At 48.2% G+C, this 19,400-nt stretch overlaps 1 protein-coding gene across 3 annotated transcripts; it reads right to left on the reverse strand.

The window, feature by feature from the left end:
• Positions 1-135: 135 nt before the first annotated feature.
• Positions 136-17,563, reverse strand: SLC6A20 (solute carrier family 6 member 20). Of its 3 annotated transcripts, none has more exons than XM_074859520.1 (12): positions 17,445-17,521; positions 13,749-15,494; positions 9,703-9,843; positions 8,934-9,025; positions 8,055-8,282; positions 6,444-6,554; positions 5,819-6,060; positions 4,775-4,937; positions 4,220-4,424; positions 3,323-3,482; positions 2,128-2,293; positions 136-1,239 (listed from the first exon to the last, which is right to left on the reverse strand). In XM_074859520.1, exons 2-12 carry the CDS (start codon positions 13,867-13,869, stop codon positions 1,090-1,092), a joined length of 1,779 nt encoding a protein of 592 aa, XP_074715621.1. In that variant the 5' UTR covers positions 13,870-15,494; positions 17,445-17,521; the 3' UTR covers positions 136-1,089. The 3 variants fall into 3 exon arrangements, with proteins under 3 accessions (XP_074715621.1, XP_074715631.1, XP_074715640.1); XM_074859530.1 differs by lacking the exon at positions 17,445-17,521 and having other exon boundaries at positions 2,128-2,162; positions 2,249-2,293; positions 13,749-15,437; XM_074859539.1 differs by lacking the exon at positions 13,749-15,494 and having other exon boundaries at positions 17,445-17,563.
• Between the last annotated feature and the right edge of the window lie 1,837 nt (positions 17,564-19,400).

A 19,400-nucleotide genomic window follows, 5' to 3' on the forward strand; every position in this document is an offset into this window, starting at 1 on the left:
TAACAATGTTTGCGTGAAACAAACCCCTCTTTCATCAGGCACTTGGCATCTTCTGATGGGTACCTAGTTAAGACACTGTATTAAGAACCCGCATCCCCTGAGGGTGTCTCTAATGTTGTTCTGCAGAGGGACTGCTTTAAAGTTCATAGATGCAATTTTACTGTTTCCTATTACATGAAGCTTACAATTTAAATACGTTGCTTTCTTTATACAATGTTCGCATAGGGAAATGAAGCAGTTCTGTAGAACTGCTGGATTGTTACATCTCACGATTAAAGAATACCTGGATATGAACTTTGTCGCAGCTGATTACATGACATACTTGTGTTTGGGTGGGGCTTGTAAAGCAGCTTTATCACAGATTTCTTCTAGTGTCCTTAAAGTGCATCCCTAGAAAACACGAAGTACAGCACAGTGCACGATTACATACTGGAATTGGAAGTTTACTTCTGGAGGTGAGAGAACTGCAGCTCGTATATGTGTGTGTGCATGTATATATAGATATATATATATAAATCCTGCTTTGCTGGACACTATAAAAGCAGCAGTGTGGGCCACGTTTATCTCAAATACCATCCTACCGCCTTTTCCCTCGTAGGAAAGGGATTCTCACATTTGCGCCGCAAGGCCTCAGTGGTTTCACCTGTTGAAATACAGATGTCATTTCAAATCACGTGCATGCCTAAGCTTGGCTTTCTTCAATGGTGAGGGTATTTGCCAGTACTTCAGTGCAGGAAGATGCTGGAGTTGTTTGTGTTTCCACATAGGCAGTGCTATAACAAAAATTACCTAAGGCTGTGTGGTGGGTTGATACGCTGGTTAATTGGTGCTAGCTAGCATTTTGTGAGCTGCTCTTCTGTTTTTCCCTCTCTTACAGAGGCCATTTTAAAGCTTCATCTTGTTACAGAGGAGCTTTTTGTTTTTTTCCAACCCACTGTGGAACCTCCTAAGAGCACTTTTTGGTCAATAGAGCACCCACGATTCTCAACTCTATAAATAACTGCTACAAATAATGGTTGCTGCTGTCTTCCAGAAGTGCCCAGTCGCTGATGATGGGGGTAAGGTCTTCCCAAATGCAGCTGTCGGCGTTCATGCAACGGTTGGAACGCTTTCCCTCTTCAGTCTCTTCCTTATAAAAGTTACTAGTGCCCCCAGGGGTATGCACATGGTGGATGCTGCCACCAGCAGCCCGATCACGGCCAGGGCATAGCCTGGGTAATCCTTTGTCACCAGCTGCCCCTGCAAGGGAGAGAAGAAGCCGTGGGTCTGGGGGCCCTGGAGGCAGGTCTGGCACAGAGCTGCGCACAGGTGCCTGAAGAGGACAGTGCCCAGGAGCACTTGCTGCTGGAGCAGCCCCTGACTGTCCTTCGTGTCTTCTGTGTCCGACCATACAAGCTTAAAATTGACAATAAGAACAGAGCTGCTGCCAAAAATACAAGGGAAAACTGCTGCAGGCTTTGGTAAAGAGCAGATTTTGGCTTGATCCAGGTTTCTTAATGAGGTGGCTCAGCCCTGACCTCTGTCAGGCCTCTCTGTTCCTCCCCCAGAGCCTGGGGGCTCACGCTGACACAGGCCAGGCCCACCACGGCTCCCAAATCAGCAATGACATGAAAACATGTAATTTGTTTCTGTGTGCTAGGAATGTTTCCACAAAAGGTTATGAAACCTGTGACTACTTATCCAATAATAATTTCTCTGTGATAAATACACAGTTCAGCATTCATACAGAAGTGTTTTGGCCATGAAGAAAAATGTATATGGAAATTATGAAAATTATTTATTCCAGCAGCAGCTCAGTTCTGTTAAAATACCACTAATTTTGTTCAAAATACTACACTTTGAAAGTAATTTTTCTGCTTAAAGTGTATTTTCTAAGATGATATTTGGGTCTTCAACATGAATAAAATTTTACTCTTTGAAGGGGTCAATTAAGAATCGTAGAGGAAAATTACTCCCTTTCACAAAACCATTGCATCGTTGTCACTAGTTTTACCTTCCCACAAAATTAAGGGATGGCCCCAACTCCAGCTGCAGTTTTGTGGAACAATGTAGTTAGGAAGGAGGGCTGTATCCTTGCAGGAATTAAGGAAAGTTTAAAAAAAAAAAACCAAACCAAAACTCTTTTACCTGTGTGGCATCCCATGCTTGGTATTGCAGTGTTCCTGTGAGGATATAGTCGGTGAGGTAAAATATAAATAAGCTTATAATTAGCAAAGGACTAGCAAAAGCCCACATAACTTTCCAGTACCAGTTTGGCTTGCGTCCAATCATGGTGTGAAGATCTTTCTCAAACCTGTTTTTAAAAAAAAAGATGTATTTTTGAGAACAGCTGCATATGTTCAGTCGATACCTTGATCTGAGTTACTTCAAAACCACCTCTAGAATTAAATATGTGAGATGGGAAAGGGGAGTACAGTTGACCAGAAGAGTAATGAGCAGAGAGGTTTTGTCTGAAGAACTGGCTCACCAGGATCATATAGTGAGGGTGAAAAGAGAGCAGGACTTCTGAGAGGATCCCAAACTGCAGAAGAGGAGGGGGGGGAACCCAAAACTAAACTAGATGCAGCAGGAAAAGTCCCAGCGAAATTCTGCCTGGAGCACAAGTTCAGACTTACTGGTGTGAGGTTATGGAGAAAAGCAATAATGCTTAAGTACTGTGGAAAAAACACTCCTTGGTTTTGTGTAATTGAGTTGTTCTCATTGCTGCTATTTGACTGTCTTTGATGTACTGATGCTGGGGATGGCACCTAAAACCACGCAGGAAACCTGGATCCGACTTGAAGGCTTTGAACTCCTCACCAAGGACATAACACCCGTGTACATGTACATGTATTGTGCTAGCAGACTAACAAAGCAAAAACTACAGCCTTCCTTTAGGTGCCCTGAGCGCAAACACCTCTGCTGTTTAAAACTTTTCGTGATGCTGAATCTTGCTTTCACCTGCAAGTGATGACTTGGGAGACCAGCGATGTGCAAGGTGACCATCTCTGAAACCACTTACCAGCACCATTGTCCTCGGGCTGAATTACTGTGAAAGGAGGAGCAGAAGGTGCTCTTGAGACCAAAGCCAAGAGCAGCAGGGAGCAGCGTGTGTGGCTCACTAGTACTCCCCTGCCTGCAGAGAAGGTGGCAGCCCGGCCTGCCCCCACGTAGCCCTGACCCCCTGGAAGGGGTCTGCAGGGCAGGGCAGGGCAGATGCCCATTGCCTCGCTGACACCATAGCGTAGGAGAAAAATGTATCCCGAGGCGGTACTGTTATGCTTGGCCAGTGGTCCATCCCCCAGCTATCCCACTATAAAGAAAGGAGTGTTCAAGCTTTTACCTTCTTATCCCATAGATGTAACACACTGCAATGGTTTCTACCAGCACGATGAGCAGCAGTGAGAGGGTGGCTGCATAGTCGTTGAATATGTCAAACCAATAATTTCCAGCCTCCATGGTGAAGATGAGGCCAATCACACAGTTAATGAGACACACAACACCTGCATGGATAAAACAGGGACCCTGCTGTTACACCTGGAAATCTAATTACATGGGGGAAATGTGACTAAAAAGCTAGTGGGATTTCTACTCATTTCTGTCAGGGAGCAGCTTTCTCAAAGGAGAAGGGTGGGTTTCTTCCCCTTTGGAAAAGACCTGCCTCTGCTGGTGTATCCTCCAGCTGCTGCTCCTCAGACCTGCACAGTCACAGCACACCCACCCCAGCAGGCTCAGGACAACCTAGTCCTGGCCATGGCCTTGTCACGTTGTGCGTGCAGTGTCTGCTGTTACTGCTGGGCATCCAGCTGAAACAGCTTTGAAGGTGGGACAAGGGATTTCCATGCCCAAAGGGGAGCCCCTGTCACTTCTAGCCAGAGGCTGAGGTGGTTCGCAGTTGGGACACTGGCGATGCAACTGAAGAGCCACAGGTATCTTGACATTTGTCCCGGCCCTTTGAGTTTCACCTGTCAGTAGACACCAGTCTGAAGGAGCTGGGGTGTGCTGGGGAGCCTGCAAATACGCAGCCACGACTGCCCTAGTGCTTTGAGGGATTCCGAGGGAAAATGCTGTGCAGGCTGGGCAGGATTTCCCAAGGGCAGGCGAACCCTTCCAGCAGCGTATTTGATATTCCCTGCTCCACCTGAGGTCAAAGAGGGACCCTCAGCAGCTATGGGACACCAAGGCTTTTGCACCCACGTGTGCTCCCACTGCAGGGCCTGTGCTGTGACATGGCACTTACCCGAGATCACCTCCTTGGGGAAACGGGCAGCAATGACCCTGCTGTCGGTCAGCGGCGTGAGGATGGCGGCGGTGTTTCCCAGCATGCTGCCGATGCCCAGCATCAGCAGCATGACGAAGTAGAGCACGGAGTACAGCTGGGGCACCTCCATGTTTTTGATGGCTTCAGAATAGATGATAAATGCCAGTCCCGTCCCCTGGACAGCCTGCCAGCGAGAAGGGGGAAGTGAGTTATGGGCAGCTCCTCAGCTCGGTCAAGGACATAAGAACAAGGACATAAGAGACTGACCCTGTGCCATGACAAAATACACCTGTGGTGGTGGTTTTGCACAGCAGGGGGGGATGAGATCTCACCCAGCTCAGCTGCTAATGACCCAAGTGAGCCCCTTGCTGGGCTGAGCCAGCGACCATCCCAGTGCAGCAATGAGCCCCACCGCAGCCCCTGGCCAGGTGGCTCCTGAGGGTGCGGGATGTGCCCACGAGGGGCTGAGGGGCTGCCGGGGCTCGGTGGGAGGAAAGGAGAGAGTGAAGCCCAGGTGGCAAAGCGGCGACTCACTGTGTCGAGTTCAGCTTCCAAGCTGCAGTTTTTAAGCTGTGGTGATAATTGGGCGTATTCCTGCGGGTGGGTGGCCATGAGGTAGTCCTTCATCTCACTGAGGTTGTCTGCTGTTAAAGAGCCTTCCTCCAGGTCAAAGGCATTCATCAGCAGCAGGATCACCCTGGGAAAGATTACGGGAATTTAATGGCTTTCAGGCCAAGGTATAAAATCGAGGCTGGTTATACACCTTGTCCCCTTCTCCTTTGGCCCCCACGTGGGGATGCTCTGCCGACCCCAGGGCTCCATTCTGCCTGGGTAGGAGCCACGGCAATCCCAGCACAGGGCTGGGACACGGGTAACCTTGCACTCATCTCTGCTTCAGAGGGAGCAGCTCCTGCACCCACACTGCCCCTCCCAGGCAGGTATTTTGGGTGCCAGCCAGTGCCAGCTGACGTCTCTTCCCCTTTGCCCTCCAGTCTCATGTCCACACCCCACTAATTTAATGAGCCTTTTGGCAATGAGCAGGGACTAGCAGCTTGGTTTCCTCTCTGGTCAGCAGATAGATTGAAAGCTGTAAAAAATACGAGTAAAAGTGTAACTGCAGCGGGCCCTGTGCCAGGGACTGCATGCGAGCTTGCTGCCTCGGGGCACGATCCTGCAGGCTGCTGGGCACCTCCAGAGCATTGCTGCCAAGGAGGCCAAGCTCCTGGCACAGGTCTTAGCCTTAACGGGGGAATCTGAGCATTGCTGCATTTTATTAATCAGCCCCCACGCACCCCCTGAAGCGTCTGACCAGGGCACAGTGGAAAGTGCCGCTGTGACTTGCCCGGACAAACTGACCCTCTCAACCTGGCCGGCGCCTGGAAGCGGCACCCAGGTGTCAAAAGGCAAGCCAGCTCCGACCCGTCACCTCAGCCTTCATCGCTTTAAATAGCGCTATTAGCTTTATTAGAGCAGTATCAGATCTGGTCTTGGGTCAGCGCTGCGTGCTGTCATTTATTTACTTCCCCTCTTCCCCAGAACAGCCTGCGGTGGAAAATAAGTGAAATATCAGGCTCTTACTTGCTTATACAGCTTTCGTAGTTAAACGTCGCCTTGAAGCCATAGATGGAGAAGGTCACAATGCTGGCAAATATGGACGTGGTGCTGTTGATCAGCGAGACGATGATGGCGTGCCTCTCGCAGTTGTTGCTGGGCTCATTGTAGCTGGCAAATGCGATGAGGCTGCCAAAGCCTAGGCCCAGCGAGAAGAAGATCTGTGTGGCAGCGCTGATCCACGTCTTGGGGTTCGACAGCTGCTCCAGCTGCAAAACCATACGGGGAGAGCAGGAGTGTGAAGCTGCACACGGATGCCCGGGACCGGCCCTTCCAGCCTGCAGGGGACAGGCCCCTTCGTGCACACATTTTAGCTTGGGGATGGGTTTTGGGCAGGGTTACAGCTCAGTCGAAAAGTAATCTGCTACAGGTAATGTTAATGGGCAGGTCTTCTTCTGCAGGAGGAAGCAAGCAGCTCATGGGCACCATGGCAGAACAGCCTCCAGCCACTCCCAGCCGCGGTTTCCAGCTGCCTGACCTAAGCTACTGCTGCAAAAACTCAGTATAAGGAGAAGGAACATCACCACTTTTTAAAACCTTATGTGTTCAGTAAATAATATTTCATGAAAAATTCAGTATGGTTGTCCTGTACCTTTGGTGTGAACATGTAGACGAGCCCATTCACAGCACCGTGAAGCGTTAATCCTCTGATGAGGTATATGATGAGGACGCAGTATGGCAAAGACGCTGTTACATAGACGACCTGGGGGAAGGAAGGGAAATACCTTGGTCTAAAGAATACATAAGACAGAGCTAATCTACTGTGGTCAGTCTCACTTACTTTACATAGAAAATTTCCATTACTGTGTTTGTTACCTTGTATTAATCTTTAAAGAAGTATTTTCAGATAAATCTAAATTTAGATTTAGGTTTTAGGGAAAAGAGTTTTTATTAATAAAAACTGTGCTATTGTTCCCAGGGTCTTCTTTTTGATTAGAAAAATAAGAACAAAATCTAAAATATTTGCAGCATTTACAAACTCAGTTCCGCAGCATTTAGTGGAGTAACACCAGTTTGCAACTGTCTATAAAGAACTCATTAGGCAAAGGTCATCATCCATCATCTGCTCTAGGAGAAAGGCAAGCAGACGTCATATAAGGTCAAAATCAAACTTGAATGAAACTATTTCAATTCAGATGTGAAAAAGACTTTAGCTTAATGTAACCCAGATGGGGGATGGAGGGAATTAAATCTTTCAGTTGTCTTCCATAAGCTTTTGATCAAACCCCTGAATTTGAAGCTAAATGTTCAATCTCCACATTGGAAAAAGCCACTTGTGGGAAAAAAAAAAAAAAAAAAAAAAGGGAGAATCCAATCACCTACTCTTTGCTGGGATGTACCCCAATGGTTCACCCAGAAACTTACATGAAAACTAACTCCTTAGAAAATGTGCCTTCCCAAGCTCATGGGAAGAGAATCGGCTGGGTAATTACCCCATATTCCTCCCATTTGCACCTGCCTGCGTTGCCAGCTGGCATCTGCCTTTCCCTGCTGCAGGCCTGCAGATGCAGCAGCTTCACCGTCCCCAGCAGGACAGCCCTGCACCCGCTGCCCAAACCTGCTGCTGTTCCTGCACAAGGGGAAGCCTCCTGCGCTCCCCGTGACAAGACCCTGCCTTCGTGATGCTGTTTCAATGCTCCTTGGCTATTTATTTATTTATTTATTGCCTCCAAAGCCAGCTGCAGCAAGTTTAAGAGGTTATTCTTAGTTTACAGTCTCTTGGCTTTTGCATTTGGCTAAGACGATTTGGGGATTACAGCCCTCAGCTTGCTTCTTAGTGCAGACTCAGCTGGGACAGTGGTTTTTTTTCCCCCTTCCTCATAACTTCTAGTGTGAATAAAGTGAGAGAAAATGCCCGGTAGATGTCCTTTTTTGTCTTGCAAAGACCAGGGAATAGATATCTCCTGACATGTCTCTGCTGCGGCAGACAGCTTTCCATAGGGCCAGCAGCCTGGTAGATGGTTTTGCAGCAGAGGTGGCTGCATATAAAGGACTTTTGGGGATTACTTTTTTAATATCACTCAGTGCTTTAGTTGAGTCTTCTTCAGTTGCAACTTAACAGGGTGGCAGAGGCAGCAGGGCTGGCTGCTCCAGGGGGGATGCCATAACCCCAAGTAACAGCAGCCACGGACGCTGTCTTTTGTCACTCATTTCTGCTCCCCACATCCCGCCCCGGCTCAGCAGGGCTGTGCCCGCCTCTCACCTTGCCGGTGGACTCGGTGCCGCGGAGGATGCAGAGGTAGACCACCAGCCAGGCCAGAGTCAGGCAGAGCGCCTGCTCCCACTGCACGCTCCCGCTGGCCTCCAGCGACGGGGAGATGTTCAGGGTCTGCCGGTACCAGAAGTACTGGGTGGTCGACGTCTTCTCGCACTCCTCCTCATAGCCGGTGCGGTTGCTGTTCAGGGGGCAGGTGGCCCACGGCAGGGGCTCCTGGGAGAGAGGGGTGTGGGGAGAGTGCCTACTGTCAGCACTGCGGGGAGAGCCAGGGTGCCGGCGGGGATGAAGGCGAGGGCGGCTTTCTGCTTGGGCCCTGCTTGTCTCTGCGTTGTGCTGCCTGGGGCTGGGGATGACCCTGTCCCCTGGGGATGACCCTCTCCCCAGGGACAGACCTGCTCTGGCCCTCTCCCCTGGGGATGACCAGAGGGGTGACCCAAGGACAGATCCGCTCTGCCTCTCTTCCCCAGGGATGACCAGACTGGCTTTTCTCCCTGAGGACCGACCCCTCTGAGCCCGTCCCTTGGGGATGACCCTCTCTGATCCTGTCCCCCAGGGCCAACCCTCTCCCCTGCCTTCAGACAGACCTACCCCAGGGTGCAGGACACTGTGGCCACCAAGGCACATGCCAGCAAGGCATCACGGGGCTGGCCTTGACCTGCATTTTGTGGTGAGGCAAAGACACCCCAGTGCTCCTGCAGAGCCCCTGGAGGGGACACTGCTGCCTCATTTTTCACCCCAGAAAAGCCCTGGGAGGATTTCTGGAGCTTTTGCCCCTCCACCAAGCTAACAATGGTGCCATGTAACGTCCAGCACTGATGCAAAGCCACCGTGACCCCCAAGCCACACCATGGGGCACCCACGCACCTGGAAGGAGTGGAAGAGGTACCAGAAGGCCCAGGCGTTTATCACGTTGTAGTACATGGAGAGGAAGAAGGAGACAATGACGCTGGCAACACCTGCAGGCATGGAGGGAGGTGATCGGTCAGCAGCGGAACCCCAAAATGCCCAGGGGGGGCACTGTGGCCAGCCAGCACGGGGTGGGCCTTGCCTCTGCGCTGCCCTGTGCACAGGGCAGGGCCCCACCACTGCAGTCGCCTCCTCCTCCTGTCAGGATTTTATACTTTAGCCCCTGGGGGGTGAATATTCAATGTATCGTTAAAAATAAAATGTGCGTGTAAGCAAATTAATGATAGTTTGAGTTCTCAAGGTAATTTAATAACATAATAATGTAGCTAAGAGTGGGCATTGGTATGAAATTAAGGCACCACTTTATCACTCTATGTTGAGCATATTGGGAAGATGCTCTTGGGGTCAAAGCCCAGTGTAGGCAGCCCCAAGGGCTGAATTTAGCACAAGCCTTCACACTGTGATTTTGGCAGTCTGCCTGAGTGCAGGGGGGACTCACACCTCCAAGTCCAGGGACCCAGCACAGCGAGCTGGGGTCTGGCCCCAGTGCCCCGCAAGGGATGGGGTAAACGCATGCCATGAGGTGGCTGGATGACTGCTTCGCTCAGCCTGCTGGGATCCACTAAAACCCCAGCTCCCAACTGGTTTCTTCTCTGAAATGCAAAGTTCTCCATCCAAAAATCACCCATGTTCCTGGGGCACTTAAAGATGAAAACTGAGAACATACCAACGCCACAGAGGTAGGGGCTTATTATCTTCCAGGCTCCGATGCTGCCCTGACGCATGCGCTGCCCCACGGCCAGCTCCAAGTAGAGCAGCGGCATCCCCTCAGCGATCAGCATGATAAAATACGGAATCAAAAAGCCACCTGCAAGAAAAGCCCAACAGACGGCCTTCAGCAGAGCAGCAGCATAATAAACACCACGTTACCCTGTTTGTGGTCAAATCACCCCATTAAGTGTCCCACGAGCTGGCTGGGGCTGGGTCCTGTCCGGACACCTTGTATATTGAGGGCACAGCCCAACGCTGAAGGACATCTCACCGGGTTTCAGGCGACATCCCAGATGCCAGTGGGCGCCGGGCACCTGTGCACAGGGAATTTTCCGCAGGCACTTGGCAGACCTGGGATTTCTGCTGTTAAACTGTGCTGATTGCCACTCCAGCACAACAGGGCTGCCCAGATGCTTTGTGGGCGGTTTGAGCAATGTTCGGGGCTGGGGCTGTTAAAGGGTAACTAATCGCCAGCCAAACCTCGTAAAAGATAATGAGAGAAAAAGGACAAGGGAAAGATTTACTTCATGTGTGGTGTTCTGCGGCAGAGCCAAAATGCTCAATGAAAAAGTAACAGCAACATCCTTGTTGAATAGAGTTTTGAGTAACATGTTGAAGTCTGACCTGGCTTAAAAAAAAAAAAAAAAAAAAAACAAAAACCAAAAAGCTCCCAAAAACCTCCATGCTGAGCCTGAAAGTACAAGCAAAGGGGTGAAGGCTTTTCCCCCAGGGTTGCACCTGAGGGAGCAGAGCCTGGGTCGAAGGCATGCAGCCTCCTCCTGCCAGCGCCTGCTCATCCCTGCTGCCCCTGCATGGAAAGCCACAGGGATGCTCCTGCAGAAGATGAGCAGCAGGAATGGGCAGGTGGGCAATGAGGGAGGGGAAAGGACCTTCCCGCCTGGCAACCAGGATGCACTTCAGCTTAAGTTTATGCTGGAAAAAAAAAAAATACAATCCTTGTCCTCGACTTGGGGCTCACTTCAGAAAGAGCTGCTGACTGAGTCAAAACCTAGATTTTTGCAAAGGCTTTCCTGCTTCCCTTTATACAACAAGCCAAAAATATTTACGTAAATATCTCTTATTGAGGATTTAATCTGCAGCATTAACATTCCTTGCAATGCGCTCTGTACAGCACTGGGGAGGAATGAACTCCAGGCAGAGACTGAGGCAAAGAACTGGAAATAAACACTGAGCAAAAATCCGGTTTATTCTGGGAATTAATTTCCCACCTCCTGGCTCTCTCGTTATTAACAACCCCTTTGTTAGTCTGTTAGATAACTTCCTATGCTGTAAGGGAGCTGTCGGGGGTTTAAGAGCTCTCGTAGCTGCTCTGTCCCAGTGGGGTGCAAGCTGCCCCAGCAGCAGCTGAGGGGAGTTTTGCCATGTACCATGGGGAGAATGAGCGTTAGGCCCTTTGCGAAGGGCCTTTTCTGCCTTCCCAGCAGCATTGTCACATGCTTGGTGTTGGCTTTGCCACCTTGCAAGGAGGAGGAGTGCCTCCAGGCTTGTTCTTCACCCCACTGTCCCCCCTGCAGCTGGGGGTGCTGGGGCTGAGCCCCTGCCCCATGCGGATTTTGCTCCTAACGCTGCTTTTCCTAAAGGGTAGAACAAAAATACCTCCTATAAGTGACTCAGGGCAGCCACACGAATCAGCTCCTTATCTGCTGTGAACCAGCACAGCTCCACTGACCTCCCTGCTCATTTACACCCGGCCTTGCTCCCTACAGTGCCAACCACCTGCAAAAAACAGCCCCCAGGCCAGACCCCTGCAGCTGGCACAACATGTGGAGTGTGCCCCGGGTCTGGTTGAGGCACTAGGCTTGACCAGCAGCACCCTCGCCTCTGCTCAGCACCCCGCCTGGTGCTCAGGGGCTTCCTCGCTCAGGGCTGAGCATTGCTGAGCGCCTGTCCTGCTCTAAACCCATCCCAGTGTCCTTTCAGTCTGGCCCAGCCTGCTTACGGACAGACTAACTGCACCTACAAGGTTTAACCCTCCCCCAGCTCTGCTCAGGTCAAGCTCTCTGGATGAGAGCAGGGAGAAGGAGGCAATCTGCTGATGAACAGAAAGGCAGGAGGTTGTAAAGTCTGAAATTATCCTGTTTATGAGTATCTTCAGCGATAAGGGCATACTGCTCTGCTGGGCAGGACCCAGACTGGTTCTGCGCTTTTCTATAAGGAAGATGCTAAACAAGCAGCTGCTGGCATCCCCCCCCTAAGCTCAGTGCCTGGCATATCCAGCTTTTAAGTTCCCAAAGCAATATTTTGTCTGCATGGGTTTTGCACCTGAATTCTTTTTAAGAGGGCAGTGAAAAACAATTAAGAAAAGCAAAGCCTGCTGTCAGGAGTTTTAGTTTCACAGTAGAAAGAACTGCCTCTCCCCTGGGAAATTTAACCAGGAAGGATAAAAACAGAGAAACCATTCTTATAAAAGCATGCTTTTCAGAAAATACTTGGGTTTATTTCATCTTTTTTTCAGGATAATCAAGTGTTCCAGTTTTGGTTACATCTCAGAGAATTTTCACCACCTTCTACACTACTGATGGCTGATAAGAAGAGGCTAAACCATGCAAAGCACCCCAGTGTCTGAGTTTTGCTGTCCGACATGATGTCTGACAAGAAAGGCTGCTACTGGACTAATACGTGAAGTTTAATTGTGTACAGAAACACTTGTATTTTAAACTTTGTGCTAGAGTTCAGTGTCAGACATGAAGTCTTTACCCTCAAAAGTATGTGTAGAGGAATACACGCAGAATTGCAGCATTCAGACTTCTACTGTCTGAACTGTGTAAGAGAGCTTCAGCCACTGCAGCATCTTTGTTTCTACTGTAACTTCACCCACTATATTACCTGGATTTTTCTGACCTGATCTCACAGAGCAGCTCTGATGCAGTCCCAGCACTGAGCTGGCATTTCAAAAACCAGCATGAACCAAGTCCTACCACCACGTGTGCATTTAAAAGTAAGCTACAAGCCAACAAAACAAGCACAAAACAAGTGCAAAACCCTTAAACATCACAGTGTGTTTCTTCCTGAAAGGAAGAAAAGGTGGAAGCAGACCAGAAGCAAATGAGGCAGATGCTCATCGTGTCAATGCATGGCTGAGATGGGTCCAGCACTATGACAACAGATGGAGTGTGAGAAGCAGTATAAAACTGGGATGTCTTATGAAGAGAGGCTCTTTATAGGGATCCTTCAAAACATGGTCATTAGCCAGTGTATACTACAAGAGATTATTAGCATTGTTTTTTAATTAATCTAATTAACTGACTTTTGATTTCTAAGGAAGAACATCTGTGGCTGGTATGATACAGACATCATCTTTCTTCAGTTTGGACCTAGGAAAAGGATAAACTTTCAAAGAGCTTTTTTTTTGGAGCCCAGAATGATTTATTTCCTGTTCACAAAGCTTCCCAGGAGGCTTTTGCTGTGAAACTCCTGTTGATTAAGGAGTTTCAGCCAACTTCAAGGCAGATTTGCAGCCAAGATACCACCTCCTAAAGTAAGGCTTTGTATAAAAGACAACACACTAATGACAGAAACTTGAAACCATACACCTGATCCTTGCATTAAATCAGTGTAAGCATCTCCCTTTCTCAATCTATTCCGAGTCCCCATATGTGAACCTACAAAGAACTGAACTAGTTTCTGATGCCTTCAGAGCGGTTCAATGGGACAAGAAAGTAATAAATTAATACCATGTGGACCTACATCTCTCATCCTATTTCCATCCTTTAGAAAACATGGGCCTTTCCACTGCTTCATTGCACTTCTAGGAAACGAGTGCCACTGTATCGGGCCAGCTGTCAAGTGAAAGCCTTATGCTAAAGACTATGTAAAATAAAGCAGCAACAGAAGAGATTGCACACCAACAAACAGCCTGGCCTCCTACTCTGCCCTGGGCCCTGCTGGGTGGACAGTCCATTAGCATGGACAACATACTTTGGGATTTAAAGCTTGCCACACTCCTCCTCGAGGGAAGCAAGAAACATAAACCACACTTACCTCCTCCGTACATCTGACATAAGTATGGAAACCTCCACACATTTCCCAGCCCCACAGCATAGGAAATGCAGGCAAAAACGAACTGCAGGGGATTGTCCCATAGTGGCCGGGATTTCTCCATTGCCTGCTTGGAGGCAGAGGTTTCAGCAGAGCCTTTCTGCCTTCACTCCTTCAGGTACTCTGCCAGCCCTGCCTCAGACTCCACGCCAGCCCGGCTTGGAGGGGAGGGAAAGGCGGAGGAGCTATGCTTGCCAATTCCTATCAAGCTTTTTAATTACTAATCTTATTAACAGGCACATACTGAAGTAGGAATGCTGGTAAATAGATTATAGACACACACGGAACTATAAAATTGGTACTTTGGGAGAACAGCTGCTTGGGTTTTGACTGGCATTTCTGGAAAGGATGTGAGCCCAAGGATTTTTATCGGCTCACGTGCCGACTTGTCACTGGGAGGAAATAACACAGGGGCTGCAGTCTGGTTTTGGAAACAGGACACTCCTTCCTACAGGGCTCTCTTCCCTAGCAGTGGCATTTATGTGTGCGTGTGAGGCACCAGCTTGGATTTGGTAGCACAGGGAAGGGGTTTCCACACCATTAGGACTGGGCTTAGTGGCTGTCAGAGCTGCCTTTTATTCCCAGTGTCCCCTGCCCTAAACAGGTCCTCAGGCATCCTGTCACTTGTGCCCTGGAGCTCACCCCAACCAGCCCAGCACACTCCCCAGTTCCAAAAGTGCCCCTGAAACAGTCCCTATCAGCCATGCAGGTCCCCAGTCTGCTGCAGCCTTGAGTACCACACTCCAGTTTGACCCTCTGGGAACACCACCCTCCCTCTATCTGTTCTGCGTGCATGTGACCAGCCTCTTTTCACCTACCTTCATGATCAAACCCTCGGAAATGAACTTTTCCGAGGACTTGCTGGTTTAAAATAGTTCTAAGCAGCAGGGACCAAATCTATACAAAGGCCACTGGGAAGAAGTGTCTGCGGCCCACTGTGGAGGCAGAAGGACCTAGGATGCCTTTGGGTTGTCTGAATGCACACTGAGATGCCAGCTCTGAACATGGACCCTGAGCGCGTGGGCCCCTGACAAGGTGCACTTTGAGCTCTACCACTTCAGACAGGGCTCCCAGTGAAGGGGGCTGCTGGCAGTACCAATAAAAAGGGGATGAACAAGTCCAACGACTCAGCTTCCTTCCTCTGTCTGTGTTTTTTTCAGGCCACGACTAGGCACCTTTCAGGACTGTTTTACACATAAGGCTCACTCAGCTGCTGTCAGTCCTCCAGCGCAAGGATCTTGCTCCCTGCCAGCGCCCTGTGTGCTGCTCCAGCATCCCATCAGGCCCTGGCAGAGCCAAGGCATCCAGCTGCGGGTAGGGGTGAGAACCCCTGCCACGGGGCCCTTGGACATGAGCCCAAACTGCAGAGTACATCAGGTGGCGTTGTGGAGACCAGCAGAACTAAAGTAGCAAAGTCACAAAGTGGGACGACACGTATCTGCACGCAAGAAAAGGTGACTGCAAGAGGTTTATGCTTCTCCTGTAAGTGAATCCGTTCTTTACGGTGCATTTTAGCACTGCTAGAAATAAAGGTTGTCATTGGGAAACATCAGGGTATGGCACTGTACAGAGTACAGTTTTGAGGGAGCTTGTGGCTTTTCTGCAACATCCTTGCAGTTCTTGTCTTGCCCACAGAATTGCAACATGCCAGCTAGCCCTGGAAATATGTCTCATGGGTAACCCTGAGTTCTGCTGGAAGGAAAAATCTGAGGTAATTTTAGATCCATAAGCTATTAAACTGAAGGACACACACTGAGAAGCTACAGATATGTTAGCTGTGCCACATCATGAAAACTTTTGCAAATTATTAAAAAGTTAAATGTCCGTCACTGCCTGTGGCATTTATTACAGATTATGCTTATAAATAACTTCCAGCATTTAATAACTCGCAGACAGAACAGCCTTAAAAAATAGCACATCACTAACACTTGGGATGCTTCTGTGTGAATAGATTACTGCTACTGATGAGCATCATCAAGTTAAACATTTCCCTGCCTCTGTACCTCCTTCCCATTACATTTCAAACTAGTTTACTAATGGACTGGGGGGACTGTGCAGGCAGAGAGTTGTGGTGTCCTCAGCTCGGGTCAGGCCAGATGCAATGGAATGAACCCTTGCCTCTCTCACAAATGTCAGTCTGATGGGCAGTTCGGATCACAAACTACTGTGAGTTTGTTTAAAAGGTGGTCATGCACATAGGCACCCAGCAAAGTGCCTGTCGTCCTGCAGCTCTTTTAAATAAATGTATTTAAAGGTCTTTAAACAGGTATCACTCAGGAATTCTTGCTGTGGGACTTTCCATACACACCTCAGATAATCAATATGCTATTTCTGATGCTATTCAAGATTTTATCTCCTTTGAACTTCCTTCCTTTGGATTGGGGGAGGACTTGGGCTTTATCTTCAGACACTAAAATAAGCATCTAATAGACACATGCAAGAACTTTTGGTCATCCCACTGCTCATGTTAAAGGAGGATTAGAAAGAATCTTTTCCCCAGTACCTAACAAATTTGAGAATGTGGGGTTTGGGGGAGTGAGAAAGGTAGGGGTTCATATCCACAGCAGGCCAGGGACTGATGGGACAGCATGAGCTGTCCCAACCCTATGTAAACCAGATCAGAAGATGGAAAACAAAGCAAAGAATCCTGTTTCTCACTGAAGCAAAACTGGAAGTACTTAGGTGAAGGTACCAACTAAAAATTCAGGGCTTGCATCTCTTGATGCCAGTACAGTAAGAAGCCAAGCACCTCTCCCAGCTACATAAAGTGCAGACAGAAAGGGAGTCTGGGGTCTTAGCAACAGGTTGGGGACGATGATTCAAGGGTGTGAGAGAAGCTTAACAGTTCTGTTGGTGAAGAAGGCAAAAACAAGGGAGGAAGGGATAATAAGCAGCAGTGGAAGAAATCTGGTATAGACAACTCCTGGATAATTCTACCAGGTAGCCTGGACTTCATTATGCTACATCCAACATGTAGGACTATAACCCCTAGATTTAAAAATAAACCCTCTGGGCTTTCCTCGATGAGTCAGACATGTGGGAGGGGGACAAAGTATCAGCAGGGGCTGGCTCTGGTGTTCAGTATCTGCCATTCCTGGGGCACCCTCTTCCAAATGGAAACATGCTGGCTGTTAGCATATTAGATGATCATCAAGGGGAAGTGATGGAAGAGTCTCCACATCCTCTGCAAATGTTTAGTGATGCTATCAAGGGAAGCAGATATACAGCCAAGAGAGTAGCAGCTCCTACATATGTTTGGATTCACTGTTCACAGTTGCTACTCAGCTCCATGCTTCCTTCCTTTAGGAGAAAGAAAGAATCCAGCTGGATTTCCAGATCTTTGACAATTCATAGGCCATGACAATTGGGTGATTGCTTGTGGGAATACAACAGAAGATTGGTGAGGAGGACTCTAAACACGTTCAAGTGGCTAGCGGCTGGGAAGTTGAAAAACACATATATCATATTAATTGTTGTTTAGATTTGTGTGCTTGAAGGGTAAAATGCCTGCATTTAAACAACGCAGGCCTGTGAGAGACTCAGAGGCACCCTACTGAACATCCTTGAGATTCCTGCCCTGCTGTGGGAAAGATCAAAGCACAGTGGAAAAATACGCCTGTGAAAATCCCTGATACGTACAGGCAAAAGCAGCAGGTTTTAGATCTTTTCTTTCTTCTTCTTCTTCTGACTAGCAAGGACCCAGCTCCACGGTGCCTGCGTCCCCACTCGTGTGCCTCTGCCTGGGTGCTGCTGTGGAGATCCCCTGGGTCGTGAGGTAACAAGAATAAATTTACTCTTTGCATTTCATCCATGTTTTTGTGGTTGTTTCTGCGTCCTGCCTGTGCCAGCTCAGACATTGCTCTACGTGTAATTTGAGATTACAGTTACTCCTCTAAGCAGTTATTATGACTGTAATTATTCCTTCCAGCTCACCGCTACTACTTGCTGCTTAGTTCCAAACTGTAGATGATGCCCTTAAGGTCTGTACTCTGAAGTCATATCCAGCCTCTTAATCGCTCTTAAAACTGTTTTGCATTACCTCAGCCTCCCAAGAAAGCCTGAGAGGAGGCCCTCTTTTTATTTTCCCTGCTTTCCTTCAGCATCAGAGCTCTAACCATCTTCTGAGTAAGTAGTTTTTTAGGCTACTCCTTCCACGAAGGTGCACTCAATGCATATCTGATTCACAGAATTGCACTCAGTTCACTCAGACCTCAGAACTGGCCTGTGTAAAACAAAAATAGAAAAGATACCTGGCCTATTTAGTCAGTTCTTCTGCTTGTCTTCTGCCAGTTCACCCTTCCTCTCTGTCAAAGCTTGCCTGCAGCTTGGGGAGGTCTCTGGGCAGCTCTCTTGTTCACCAGCAGCTGTCAGAGTCCTGTGCCAACCACTCAGCATCACCATTACTTACAACGGATGCTCCAAGACTCTACATTAACAGGTTCCTAAAACTAATAATTAAAAAATAGTTAAAAGTCTCTAGATACTAAGACTGCTGAAACAGAATGACATATATCTACCCACCTTTATTTGGAGAAGAGTGGACTCCAAACAGGCCACCTAACATTTCAGGGTATGTTTGAGAGGAGACTCTGATAGGGAGGGCAGATCTAGGTGCCTTCAGTGAGAGTCTGTAGGCAGCCAGAGCAGGGCAGGAATCCTGGGCCAATGCTTTCACCAGTACATTGACAAAATTAACAGTCACAGGGTAACACCCTGGGCACATTCTCTGCTCAAAGACGGTTAGAAACATTTACAAGAATAATTGCAATAAAAATTCTTACCTGCTCACATACCAGCTTACCTTCAAATTACATTCAAATGTTTTTTAATATGTTTTAAAAGGCACATCCTCCTAGACCAGATCAAACTTTTTAAGCTTGATCCATTCGGCTACGTTTGTTTCCTGAGGCAGTAAGAATCATTTCACTGTGGCCTGACAGCATTTGGTATCACGCAGAAGCCAAGAGCCATCCTTGATAATGCCAGAAGAGGGAAATCAAACAAGAATCTTACGAACTTTTTGGCTACATTGAAATCTAAGTGCCTGGCAGATGACTGGGGGTTTCCCAAAAGCAAGGTATGTGGGAAATGTCCAAATTGCAGCTGCCCTTACATCAGTCTATCAAATAAAGAGGAGCACTTGCATAAGTGTTAATATATATTAGTATTCATCTTAGGACATTTAAAAAAATGACTATTATCCACAAGAGAAAAACAGATTAAGGAGTACTTTATGAACAGTTAAAGAACATCGGGTAACATCCTGACTCATTAAGATTGTAGCACGCAGCACTGCTGGCTCATTTATTAACGATCAACCGGTGAATTCAAGTCACAGTTAGAGCATAGGGTTGTTTGTTAGCTGTCAGAGTCAATACTAGCAAAGCTGAGCTGTCTAGATTTCATTCCTACAGAAAATATTCTTCAGTCTGCAAGCAAAAAAACCCGCACCCAGCTTGAAAGAGATTTGATTCCTGCAGATCAGCCAGTTATAGAGAAATTTTCTTTTTAAATGTTCCCTTCAGGCATAACTAGGGAATTAACAGCTGAAGTGGAAGAAATGGATGATATCTATTTGAGCAGGAACTTCCGAAT

The sequence above is a fragment of the Strix uralensis genome, chromosome 1, assembly GCF_047716275.1.
Source record: "Strix uralensis isolate ZFMK-TIS-50842 chromosome 1, bStrUra1, whole genome shotgun sequence".
Taxonomy (NCBI): domain Eukaryota; kingdom Metazoa; phylum Chordata; class Aves; order Strigiformes; family Strigidae; genus Strix; species Strix uralensis.

Coding starts and splice junctions, on each gene's coding strand:
- SLC6A20 (XM_074859520.1), bottom strand. CDS start 13,869: ATGGAGAAATCCCGGCCACTATGGGACAATCCCCTGCAGTTCGTTTTT. Junction 9,026..9,702: donor CCCCTACCTCTGTGGCGTTG/GTATGTTCTCAG, acceptor CCATGCCTGCAG/GTGTTGCCAGCGTCATTGTC. Junction 4,425..4,774: donor TGGAAGCTGAACTCGACACA/GTGAGTCGCCGC, acceptor TCTCGCTGGCAG/GCTGTCCAGGGGACGGGACT.